The 13,027-nt window shown below is 35.8% G+C and overlaps 1 protein-coding gene and 1 long non-coding RNA gene across 2 annotated transcripts in view; one reads left to right on the forward strand and one right to left on the reverse strand.

Moving 5' to 3' along the window:
* The window catches only part of AGL (amylo-alpha-1, 6-glucosidase, 4-alpha-glucanotransferase), a 77,296-nt gene that overhangs the window by 39,493 nt on the left and 24,776 nt on the right, over window positions 1-13,027 (forward strand). The window contains exons 21-27 of the mRNA XM_027584480.2: window positions 13-143; window positions 2,884-3,020; window positions 3,446-3,579; window positions 4,666-4,841; window positions 7,963-8,065; window positions 11,226-11,451; window positions 12,645-12,756. Coding sequence (XP_027440281.2) covers window positions 13-143; window positions 2,884-3,020; window positions 3,446-3,579; window positions 4,666-4,841; window positions 7,963-8,065; window positions 11,226-11,451; window positions 12,645-12,756 — 1,019 coding nt within the window. The remainder of the gene's footprint in view (window positions 1-12; window positions 144-2,883; window positions 3,021-3,445; window positions 3,580-4,665; window positions 4,842-7,962; window positions 8,066-11,225; window positions 11,452-12,644; window positions 12,757-13,027) is intronic.
* Window positions 10,095-13,027, reverse strand: part of LOC113917338 — a 47,416-nt gene continuing 44,483 nt past the window's right edge. The window contains exon 3 of the long non-coding RNA XR_003518213.1: window positions 10,095-10,195. This is a non-coding gene — a long non-coding RNA (uncharacterized LOC113917338). The remainder of the gene's footprint in view (window positions 10,196-13,027) is intronic.

A 13,027-nucleotide genomic window follows, 5' to 3' on the forward strand; every position in this document is an offset into this window, starting at 1 on the left:
TCTACTTCTTAGCATTGCCTCAAAATTAACTTTGGCCGAGCTGAATCAGGTACTTTACCGATGTGAAGCAGAAGAACAAGAAGATGGTGGAGGCTGTTATGACATACCAAACTGGTCATCTCTTAAATATGCAGGGCTTCAAGGTAAGCAAATACAAGGATAGTTAAGCTTTTGGGTTCTTTTTTTTTTTTTTTTTTTTTTTTTTTTTAGGGTCATTTGGTATCTTCTTTATAGAATTAAAGTATGGGCTCAGAATTCAACTGCTTGGGTTCAAATTGTGGCTCTGCCACCTACTCATTCATTGACCTCCAACAAGTAACTTCTCTGTGCCCCAATTTCTGCCTCTATAAAATGTGAATAATACTGTCTCTTTCATAGGCTTTTTGGAAAACTAAATGAGAAAATTTATTTGGGACCAAGTGGGACTAGGTTATAAATATAATACATTCATCTTCCTTTTTCATCTAATCAGAAACTTTGTCTCATTGCATATTTGTTTTATCCTACAAAGAGAACTTACAATAAAACATATGCAGTTAGAGTAGTTGTAAGGCAGGACATAGGATCTAAATATTTAATTATCAGTTTAACCCATCTGGTTGGAAATATTTTCTTGGATTTTTATCTGGGAAATTTGGTTTATCACACATGTGTTCCTAGTTCATATAGTATTCCACATGTTATGCCTCCTTTGCAACTCCTTATTTTCTTTGTCCACCTAACCCATCTTTAAGAATGAGTTCAATTCTTACATCTTCCACAAAGTATTCCTTAACTATTATTTTTCATGGTAATATCTTAGTCCCCTGGATACCATTGCATTAATTTACTATACCTCTTATTTGCTACACTGCCTTACTTGGAAGATAGTGCCTTATTTTATTAATTAGTACAGTGTTTTGCGAAGCTTTATTCTTGTGGTAAAAATGGGCTCTAGACTCCCTGGGTTACACTCACTGGCATTATAACCTTGGAGTAAACTCTCCATGGCCCAGTTTTCTCATCTGTAAAATGGAAACAATAATAGTACCTACTATAAGGATTAAATGACTTAATACATGTAAAGCACTTAAATAACACTTAGTTCATAGTTAGTACTTTATAATTGTTAGCTTTGAAACTCCACTAAGTAGATTGTACCTTCAGAAAGAAGGTTTGCCTTTTTTGCATTCTTGTTTTTTTAGCTTTTGTACTTTCTACAAAACCAAGTACACAAGAAGCTGATCTCAATAAATTTCTTCTAGACTTTTGTACTTTTGACATTTTTTTCCTAAAAGAGTCTAGTTTTCAACACAAAATGTTTTGTGCTGTGAGAAATAGAGAAATGTGTGTGTTACCAGTCATAGACAGCTGTTTACTCCATTTTCACCCTGAGCTGTTGAATTCCTTCTGCTCCCTGACTGAAAAGACCACACTTTTCTGAACTTTTCTGGCCTTTGTCTTTCTTAAAGTTAAGTTCTAGTTCTTCACTAACTCTCTCCTGATTTACTTTTTACTTTATATCAACCCCTTTTTCTCTGACAGTTTCGTATTTCCAGCATTCCACTGGATATTTCTAGCAGGCTCTTAATAGCAACATCCAGTTAAGTCAGACTTGACTTGATCAGCTTTCTCTCCTCTAAACAATACCCCTTCTCTTCTTCCCTACTTCTTATAATAATACACATTCAATCATGCTGGAATCCAGGAATGTGTTGTTGCTTCTGTCCTTTTATCTTCGGTACTCAATCAGTAATTGTGCCTGGATTTTTTTCTGTTTTCTCTGTGGTATACTATATCCTTTTATTTTCGTAGTTAACACCCTATTCAAAGACTAAGTCCTGTCTGCAAAATCCAGGAATCAGTTTTCCAACTTCTTGTTACCTCTTCCACACAACATTCTATCCCATTGATCAGATCTCTTTTCCTAAAATGCTGCTTCATCATGTCACCATTATTCAACAAGTGAAACTTACGTTTACTGAGTTATATTAGCCTCCCCTGAAAATGCTAGAGCAAAAGTAGAGCATTATTTTATACTGTCTTGTTTCCTAGTTTTTTTTTTTATGTCTTAAGCTTTGTTTCCCAAAGAAGGATGTAAGCCTCTTAAGAGAAAGAACTACATCTTAAATTTACATATTTATTTTTTTATTCTCAAGACATGCTATATACACAGTAAAATTAAATCCTAAATATATAAATAAAGTCAAAATGAACTTGGTGAGGCTATTAATATAATATTTTTAAGGTGGAAATTATTACATTATTGGGTAATGAAAGAAGTACTGTTGTTCTGTCATTGAAATAACAGAAACTACTATGTATGCATAGAAATTGTAATGTTTCTGTTTGAGTATTACTTAAGGATATGCTCATATACCTCACCTTGGTAGTTTTAGTTCCAAATCCCTCTTATTACATTTCAAAGATCCTTTCCAAAGCAGGCCTTATTATTATTATCACCAGAGATGCTCTTGCTCTCTCTGAAACCAGTCCTGTGATTGCCTGAATATTAATGATTCTGCCACTTTTCAACATGAGAAGATACAGACTTATCAATTTTCCCCCCAATGCCTTAGGGCAGGGAAACTATGCCAGTTAGTTGCCTTTGAATATTATAATATTAAAATTCAGTAGAACAAGACAAGTCTCAGAAGTTAGGAATCTTGGAAAGCTCTGCATAGCTCCTGCGACAGTAGTCTCCTTCAGTATGTCTTTGTATATCAGGTCAAGCCAGTGTTGCCACAGTTATTTCCAACCATGGGAAGTGCCACTGTGGTCTCTGCAGTCCTTTTGTCTACCTCTATATGTGTTCACCCCACATCTTTAGAGACAGCAGTAGCCCAGGCTATGGGAACAAATTGCCTCTGCCAATAACAGCATGATATTTCTATGAATTTTCAGGATTAATGTCCGTCTTGGCAGAAATAAGACCAAAGAATGACTTGGGGCATCCCTTTTGTGATAATTTGAGATCTGGAGATTGGATGATTGACTATGTCAGTAACCGACTTATTTCACGATCCGGAACTATTGCTGAAGTAAGTAAAACTCTATTCTAGTTCACAAAACAAGGAAACAATAAAAACTATATTACTATGGTATATATAAAATTAACAGTTTTTGGGCGCCTGGGTGGCTTAGTCATTAAGCGTCTGCCTTCAGCTCAGGTCATGATCCCAGGGTCTGGGATCGAGCCCCACATCAGGCCCCCTGCTTTCCCTCTCCCATTCCCCCTGCTGGTGTTCCTGCTCTCTGCAAATAAATAAATAAAGTTTTTAAATAAAATTAACAGTTTTCTAACCTAAAATACGTTCCTCCCTTCTTCATCATCTTCCCATTCTACTAAATGGAAATCTGGTTGATAGATTACTAGATAGTAGAGCTGCATGCTTGGATTTACCTCTTAAAATGCACCTAGCCTATAAACACACCAAATTAACTTTTAAAATTATTTTTATAACAGGTTGGTAAATGGTTGCAAGCTATGTTCTTCTACCTGAAGCAGATCCCACGTTATCTTATCCCATGTTACTTCGATGCTATATTAATTGGTGCATACACCACTCTTCTGGATATAGCATGGAAGCAGATGTCAAGGTATAGCCAACAAAGCTTGAGTAAATAGGCATGTTTGTGTAGAAACTATATGCAGTCAGTTTATATACTCTTGAAAGACCAAAACATAAGGAATTATCATAGATTCATCGATTTGAAAAAGTTGTAAGTGGAGAGTAAATGTATATGTATCATTTTATCTGGAGCATACAAAAACAAACATAGGTATTAAAATCTGTTCAGTAAAGCTAAAAACACATGTTCATGGGAAAATTTAATTGTTTCATATTATTTGCTTCTATTTATTCCTTGACTTGTTAACAGATACAATTTTTAAAATATGAATACACAGTTCTTTTTCTAATTTTTCATTAAGAGAAAAATTATTCCACAATTATTATGAATGAAATTTGCCTTTAGTGATGAATTTCCCTAAAATGAAATTACAGATCAGAATGTACCACTGAAGAGCCACCAAATTGATTTGGGAATAATTTCAGAAAGAACAAAACTTCAGGGGTGCCTGGGTGGCTCGGTCAGTTAAGCATCTGCCTTTGGCTCAGGTCATGATCCCCGAGTCCCAGGATCAAGCCCCGCATCAGGTTCCCTGTTTGGCAGGGAGTCTGCTTCTCCCTCTGCCCCTCACCCAGCTCATGTTCTCTCTCTCTCTCAAATAAATAAATAAAATCTTTGGAAAAAAAAAAAAAGAACAAAACTTCAGCCCTTCCATTTGTTGCACAACAGGCCTTGGACTTAAAGTCAGCCATAATATTGGGTGAAATGAAAGCAGCTCTGAAATCTAACCAAATTGAAAATGTTTTCAGCCAGTATTACCATTATTACACATCTGGTAGAAAGCCTAGTTGAAGGAAAGAAACCAATTAAAATGATACTGCTAAAAATTTTTGAAACAATGGTTATGCAAGCTGAGTAAGTTCTAGAGATCTGCTGTGTAACACTGTGCCTGTAAATAACAGTATTATTGCTTTGTACAGTTAGAAATCTGTTAAGAGAGTAGATTTCAAGTTAAGCGTTCTTACCACAATAAAACTTTTTAAGTAAATAAATAAGTAATAAAATTTTTGTAGTTCTACAAATAATATTTTAAACCCAGTCACTTTGTTACAGCTTTGTTCAGAATGGGTCTACCTTTGTGAAACACCTTTCACTGGGATCAGTACAGATGTGTGGAGTAGGAAAGTGCCCTTCTCTGCCACTTCTTTCACCTTCACTTATGGATGTACCGTACAGGCTAAATGAGATCACAAAAGAAAAGGAGCAGTGTTGTGTGTCTCTAGCTGCAGGTAAGAAATTCCATAAATGTTAAATGTTAAAAAAAGGTTAAAATGTGTCAGTATTATTCAAGGAGGAAAAGTTATGGGGAAATCACTATTTTTTAAAAAAAGACTCATGATGTTATCCAAGATTTTATGTGACTGCTTAGTAAAATTTTATATTCACTTGTAGAACTAATATTTGTGCTTATTATTTAATTAATACTGTGCAACAGGCATTTATTTATGTGTGTTTTTCATTGTGGCTGGTTAATCCTTCTGCATGTTTCTGTTTTTTTCCGACTATTGACATTTTTATTTTTTTATCAGATTTGTTTTACTACCTTTTTGTATTATACTTTTTTCCCAATTTAAAAAATTAACTCAATCTTGTAAATTACCAAGAGATAATGGAAAGATCCTCTACAAGTTACAAAACACAAAACAAATGTTAAATATTTTTTTTATTATATGTCTTACTGCATTCAAATGCTTTCAGCCATATTTTTTGGCATCCTTTCCTGAAAGTAGTATTAAAACCTGAATTAAGTAACAAATCTAAGAACAGGCTTGTATTTTCTTTTTAATGTACTTCAAGCTATTTATAGAAAGTGCTTAACATTTAAGGCCACTGAATTTAGAACTTTCCAAACTCAACTGAAAATTCCCAAACTGCAGGATGAAAGTAATAGTATTTATGTGATTTACTCTGTTTACCCTTAACTTTGCATCTACCTCAGACCAAGAAAAAAGACTTAGTAAGACCTGACAACTAAAAAAGAAATTAACTTTTCATTTAGAATGATTATATGCTTTAATTACATAATCATGTTTTAGATTTTCATTCAACTATTTCATCTTCTCCTGCTACTAATATTTCCCCTGTGAATCCATACAGATGCTCATGAAACTGAACTAGGTCATTGTGGAAAAAAAATTGATGTGCAGAATTTGGTTTTAAAGCCTACTGCTTTGGAGCCTATTACACAAAATAGTGATCTCAACATTTTTGATTATTCACTGCTATTGTTAAGCACTCCCAAAATAAATATACTGATATACTGATATTATAAATGCTATATTGATAGAAGTTATGATACTCAATATACTTATAATCAGGTACAGTATAAAACAAAAATAGAAACTATAAATTGAGAAATATAAATAGAAGATTTGATATTTTCTTCCAGTATCCCAAGGAAGTGTTCTGTACATTCCACACTAACAAGTTTGAGAGAATGAGAATGAGAGAGAGAGAGAGCACATGAGAGGGGGGAGGGTCAGAGGGAGAAGCAGACTCCCTGCTGAGCAGGGAGCCCGATGCGGGACTCGATCCCGGGACTCCAGGATCATGACCTGAGCCGAAGGCAGTCGCTTAACCAACTGAGCCACCCAGGCGCCCCTCCACACTAACAAGTTTACAATTATAATTTTTTTTGTCCTACTATCACCAAAGGCCTTGGTATTCATTTTAAAATGAACCCCCCAAAACCTGTCTGCAAATATGAGTACAGTTCTATACTTTGTTAGATAGCGTTAAATGCTTAGAAGATAGTTATGAATGAATACTGTGTACATTTTATTTAAGTCCTTAGTTTTCCCTTCCTGAAATATGTGTTATATTTTTGCTTTAGCATATTTCTTTTTTGAGTAGAATGCTAATTTCCTTTACTTTCCTACTGATTATTGTTTTTAGTACAAATAAGGATAACAGTGTATTCTTGACATGTTTTATAAGAAACTAAACTCAGTCTAGAAGTAAAATTTTAGATTTTATCCATCAATCACCCTATTTTATCTCGTGCCTAAAGGCTACAATTACGTAGAATGTTCAAGTCATTTGGCACCTGAAATCCTTATTTTCTTTTGTAAAAACTGGCCAACAAACTGTAACACTTTTTTTTTTTTTATTTATTTGAGAGAGAGGGAGAGAGTGTGAGCACAAGTAGGGGGAGGGGCAGAGGGAGAAGGAGAAACAGATGCCCTGCTGGGTAGGGAGTCTGATGCGGGGCCCAATCCCAGGACCCCAGGATTATGACCCGAGCCAAAGGCAGATGCTTAACAGAATGAGCCACCCAGGCACCCCTATAACACTTTTAAGTTGTTTTGAGTTAATGGAAAATTTGGTATTAAAGACTCTAGACTGATACATTAATAAACATGTTCAGTTATGTATCATTAATATAATCATTTCATATTTAATTTGTTGCCTCTAATTGCAGGTAGAATCTTTTCAAATATATCATTAGTATTATATGGCACAGGTCTCTCTTTCTTGAGCTCGTCTACTCTCATATCTGGAGAGTGTACTTTATACTTTAGTAAACTTTCCCACTTGTGTTACTAAAAATATATATATCATTAATATTATATTGTTTGTTTCTATGTTAAATATTAGATCTCTGATTTCAACCCTTAATTTATCAAAAGAAAGTTATCTATGTTTAAAGACTCGCCTTCTAATCAATTTAGATAAGAATCCCTCTCTAGCCCTGATTCTTAATCACTTTGAGGTCACAGATTCCCTCAAGAATGTAGTAAGAATAAAAAGAAAAAAAGGAGGGACACCTGGGTGGCTCAGTTGGTTAAGCGTCTGCCTTCAGCTCAGGTCATGATCCTAGGGTCCTGGGATCGAGCACCACGTCAGACTCTCTGCTCAGTGGGGAGCCTGCTTCTCCCTCTCCCTCTGCTGTTCCCCCTGCTTGTGCTCTCTCTGTCTCTCTCTCTCTGTCAAATAAATAAATAAAATCTTTAAAAAAAAAAAATAAGAGTATGGAACCTCTGGGAGCCTGGGTGTCTCAGTCGGTTAAGCGTCTGCCTTTTGCTCAGGTCCTGGTCCCTGGGATCGAGCCCTGCCTCTGGCCCCCTACTCACCAGAGAGCCTGTTTGTCCCTCTGCCCCTCCCGTCTTTCTGTGCTCTCTCTCTCTCTCTCTCAAAAATAAATAAAATCTTAAAAAAAAAAAAAGAATATGGAACCTCATCACAGAAATGTTGACAGGTATAGTCACACATTTTGGAGACAATTTTAGAGGGTTTGCAGACTCCTCCATTCTTGTCCCCTTGACTTAGAGGAACTGGCCTATAGTAATGAAGTTCATAGGCTTGTGTGTATTATTAAGATTAACATATTACTTTGTTGTTTTCTGTTAGGCTTACCTCATTTTTCTTCTGGTATATTCCGCTGCTGGGGAAGAGATACTTTTATTGCACTGAGAGGTCTACTGCTGATTACTGGTCGCTGTTTAGAGGCCAGGTAAGAGATCTCTAAAAAGTTGCGATGCAAGTTTATATCTAAATGTTTTTCACATGCTCTTCAAACTTTCCTTCTTACCATCTACTCGTAACATTTGGGAGGTATGTTTTCCTTAAGTGTTTTGTTTTTTTTTTTTTTACATGTTCATTTAGTAAGATCATAGAATTTCAAAGGAGTGAATATCTTCGAAGTTATTATATTCTAGTCCTTCATGTTACGAGTCAGATTATCTTCAACGTTTGCTAATTGATCTCAGTAAAAATAAAAAATGTGTAACCATGTTACTAACATCACTCACTAAAGAGTAAAATTTCTATGCCCAAATTAAGTTTAAGAACTCAGATGAACTTTTAGGTAAAATTTGAATTCTGTCATTTTTTTCCTTCTATAATGAAGACTGAGTCCTGTAGAAAGAATTATAGTATCAGGTTTTCCTCTAAGTGTTGTGAGGCCTTGTAACCTCCAGTTGTGTCTTTTAGTCTTAAAATAATGTTTTCTTATGTCACAATAATATGAATGAAATTGTCAACAGTAGAAAAGAGAAGCTGTACAGCAGTGCCACTCAAATCAACACAGATCAGTACCACAGATCAGCGGTGTCACCATCACCTTAGAACTTGCTAGAAATGCAAATTCTTGGTCCTTCTGCTGGACCTCTGGGTTTGGAGAGGGTAGAGTAGCAGATGGAAATCTGTGTTTCCACAAGGGCTCCAGGTCATCTTCAGCAGCCCAAGGCTACCATTTGACAGCACTGCTCTGCAAGTTAAAACTTTAAGCAGAAAAAGCAGTTATGTGATACTTTGTTTTGATGTCATTCAAAAAAACTGAAGTTTGCCTCTTCAAATGACAAAAGTTCTGGTTTTGGTCTTTTTAAAATTGAAAATTTCTTTTTTAAATTGAAGATTTCTAAGTGGGCATCTGAAATGTATTACATTCTTCCCTATTACAATATAATAAGACCTTTTCTTACTCACTTAAGAGACCATTGTGACACTGTAGAAATTTGGAAGGCTGTTTGCTTCTTCCTTAAATGTTCCTAAATGACTGTGATTAAGAAGTAGGAAATGGAACATCAGGATTCAGCGCAGTGTAGTGGTTAAGTACTTGAGTTTGGGCCAGACTGCCAGGTTCTAATCCTGGTTCCAAACTACCAACTGATACATTATTTATCCTCTTTGTACTCTAAAATGGTGATAGTACTTACAGGGTTTTTCTAAGGATTTCTTTTTAAGATTTTATTTTTTGAGGGTGCCTGGGTGGCTCAGTCCGTTAAGCATCTGGCTTTGGCTCAGGTCACGATCTCAGTGTCTGGGATCAAGCCCTGTGTAGGGCTTCATGCTCAGCAGGGAGTTTTCTTGTCCCTCTGCCCCTCCCCCTGTTCATGCTCACTCACACGCGTGCGTGTGCTCTCTCTTTCACATAAAAAAAATAAAATCTTTTTTTTAAAAGATTTTATTTATTTAAGTAATCTCTTCACCCAACGTGGGGCTCAAACCTACGACTCTAAGATCAAGAGTCACATGCTCCACCAGCTGAGTCAGCCAGGCACCCCTAGTGAGGATTAAATGAATGTCTAGAAGTGTCTGTCACATGCTAAGCATTACATAAATGTTAGTTTTTAAAATCATTATTATTATTTTCCTTGTTATCTGGTCTCCCAATTATCACTTTTATATGCTATCAACAATTTGTGCTTCTTAATTTTACATATGACTATCTAGATCAGGGGTCAGAGAAATATGGCCTATCACCTGTTTTATATGACCTGGGAGCAAAGAATAGTTTTTACTATTTTAAACAGTCATTTAAAAAGAAGAATACATGACTGGGACCATATATATGGCCAATAAGGCCTAAAATATTTACTGTCTGGTCCTTTGCAGAAAAAGTTTGCCAACCCCGATTTAGATGATTCCGAGAGGATAATGTATTTGTTAAGGTACTTCTAGCTGTTATAAATTATAAATTCTTACATTTCAATGGTTTTTCACAAATGAAATTTATTTCTTGCTTCTCATCCAAAATGGGTGTTCAGGAGGCAGCTCTCCACATAGTGATTCAGGGATATAGGCTCCTTCATCTTGAGAATCAACCATCTTCTAGGGCCTCTGAGTACTACTCTCCACTCAGCTGGCAGGGAGGGAAAGAGTGTGAGGAAAATACACCTATTCCATGCACTTAACATACATCAGTTCCATTCACCTTCTTGCCTTAGAATCCAGTAATCTGGCCACAGCCAGCTAAAAAGTAGGTTGAGGCATGTAGGAAAGCCATTTTGGTGGGCACGTGGCTATCTGTACCACAGAGAGTTCTCCTTCCTCCTTCTGCAGAGATATTCATGGACAGAGGTCTATTCAAGTTTCAAGTGTATGACATTGTTCTGGATGGTAACTGATTGCCACATTCTGACCTTTTATTAATTGGAAGTGTCACTATCCATACTAACACTTGTACTGCAGAATACAAGAAAGGCTTTTATTGCACTGTTTTTTAAGGGATGGGCATTAAACTGAGATACAAAATTAATTAAATTTCTAAATGGTTTAGCCAAAAAGCACTGAGGCCTAGACATTTTAAATGACTTTTCCTAGATCATACAGATGGCAATGCGAGGTTTTAAACCCCAGTCTTAGTTTCATGCCCCTTTTAGAAATGCCATCCCATCTTATGAAGTTGTCATTTGGTATATTATAGTACAATAATACTTAAAAGACTAAGTGTTCTCTACCAGTTTTTGAAAATAAATCATGATTTTCAAGGTCACCTTTTGCCCTTTTCTTACGTATTTGCTTTGGTATTTAAAATAATAAAGTTCATGTCGTATTTACTTAGATTTTGACATACCACAGATTTCAAAAGTAGAATCTAGAGCTAGAAGGGACCCTAAAAAGCCAGTCCAATACCTAAATCCACAGATGAAAAACTGTCCCAAAGAGGGTAAGCCACACAGATTGTCAGAGAAAAAGCCAAGACTAGGATTAAGGTTTCAAGATTTTAATTCAGTGCTTAATCTCTCATATTATGACCACTTTCTACAAGAAAATTCAAAAAATAGGGACAAGAGAAAAAATTCATCTGAAATAATAGTCACAAAAAGGGACTTAAATCTTTTAAGTGATTGTTTTCATGTCAAATGATCCATTTAATTCTGTTGTTTTAGGAATATTATTTTAGCATTTGCTGGTACCCTAAGACACGGTCTCATTCCTAATCTCCTGGGTGAAGGAACTTATGCCAGATACAATTGCCGGGATGCTGTGTGGTGGTGGCTACAGTGTATTCAGGATTACTGTAAAATGGTTCCAAATGGCCTAGACATTCTCAAGTGCCCAGTTTCCAGAATGTATCCTACAGATGATTCTGTTCCTTTGTCTGCCGGCACACTGGTAAAAATCCTCTTCAAACAATTTTTTTCCTGAAAAATAACTTTTAGCTTCTAATATAAAAATGTATGTAATAAAGAATCCAAATCTGAAAAATTCAAGCATTGGTATATGTTTAGCACCTGCTAGTTCTATGAGCAGTTGCAGAGCTAAGACTTGCTTCTTGCTTACAGAACTTGCAACATGATAGAAGAGATGATATGTACATAATATGGCCATTGTAAAGGGAGGTGTATGGGAAATGCTGTGCATAGAAGGGAGAGATATAATCTGGTAGGTGGTTCTCAGGGAGGACTTCATAAAGTAACTAAAATTTCACCTAAACTGAACCTTAAAGGTGAGTAGGATTTCAGCAGAGATGAGGGAAGTTGTGGGAAGACCTTAGAGGTGAAAGGAAAAATAAAGTGCAGGGTGGATTGAAGCACAGTTTAGGAAATACTGCTTAGTCTAGTTTGGCTTTTTGTGGAGGGTACCTGCAGGGTAGTAAGAGTAGGTGGGAAAGGGTGAACCAGGTTGTGGAGAGCCTGATCACCAATCCAGGTAGTCCAGAGTTTATCCTGTGAACAGTGCAGAATAAATAAACATTTTGAGTGGTTTTCTTCCCAGTCAGTAATGCACAATGATACTGTACTTTTGCCTACCTTTACATTATAGTTTGTTTGGTATGTGACTGTGGAAGACTTCTAAACCACCTTAGAGTTAGCAGAGATCTGTGTCCCCATGATGTTTTTATTATGAAATATTCAAAGAACATTTCTCAAAAAATGTTTTTACCTAAAGTATCACTTCAGTATGTAATTTATCCCCATTACTATATATGTGGATGAGTAAGAACAGCGGTGCCAGTTTAAAGTTTAGATCTCTGTTTAAGATAGATACATTTATTAGCTGCATAATTCACTCTAATAGAAATTATACACAAGAATTTTCACAAGAATCATTTTCACATGTCAGCAAAATTACAAACTATTTCATGTCACAGACATGAATAGTCAAAACTACAATATGTTAAACATTCGTATGCCAAAGGCTGACTGTACGATTCAGTGTATAGGAGCTCCTTCTTTCCCCAGTCTCTGATCCCCATTTCTTCCCCAAAGGACAATATTTGTTTCACAAAATCTCAGTTGTGGGATTTTAGAGAAGGTAAGAAAAATGTCATTTCTAACAAATAATACCCATTATGTCTTAAACAGGATCAACCATTGTTTGAAGTAATACAGGAAGTAATGCAAAGACACATGCAGGGCATAAAATTCCGAGAAAGGAATGCTGGTCCACAGATAGATCGAAACATGAAGGATGAAGGTACATAACTTTACATAGTGAAGATTTACTGATGAGGTGGAATTAAGCCCTGTAATTGTTCATGTATTTGACAAATATTTTATTTGTGTGTAAAACTTCATACTATAACAATGAGAAAGTTTAACACAGTTCCTGATCTTACCGGTTTAGTTTGAGTTTCTAGAGGAAAGATAAAATTTTATGTATTTTGTCAGCCAATTTGAGAGGTAATTTTGGTGGTTGCATTTATAATTATAATAACAAATAAGTGCTTACTATGTGCTAGGCATTA

The sequence above is a fragment of the Zalophus californianus genome, chromosome 4, assembly GCF_009762305.2.
Source record: "Zalophus californianus isolate mZalCal1 chromosome 4, mZalCal1.pri.v2, whole genome shotgun sequence".
In the NCBI taxonomy this organism is placed as follows: Eukaryota; Metazoa; Chordata; class Mammalia; order Carnivora; family Otariidae; genus Zalophus; species Zalophus californianus.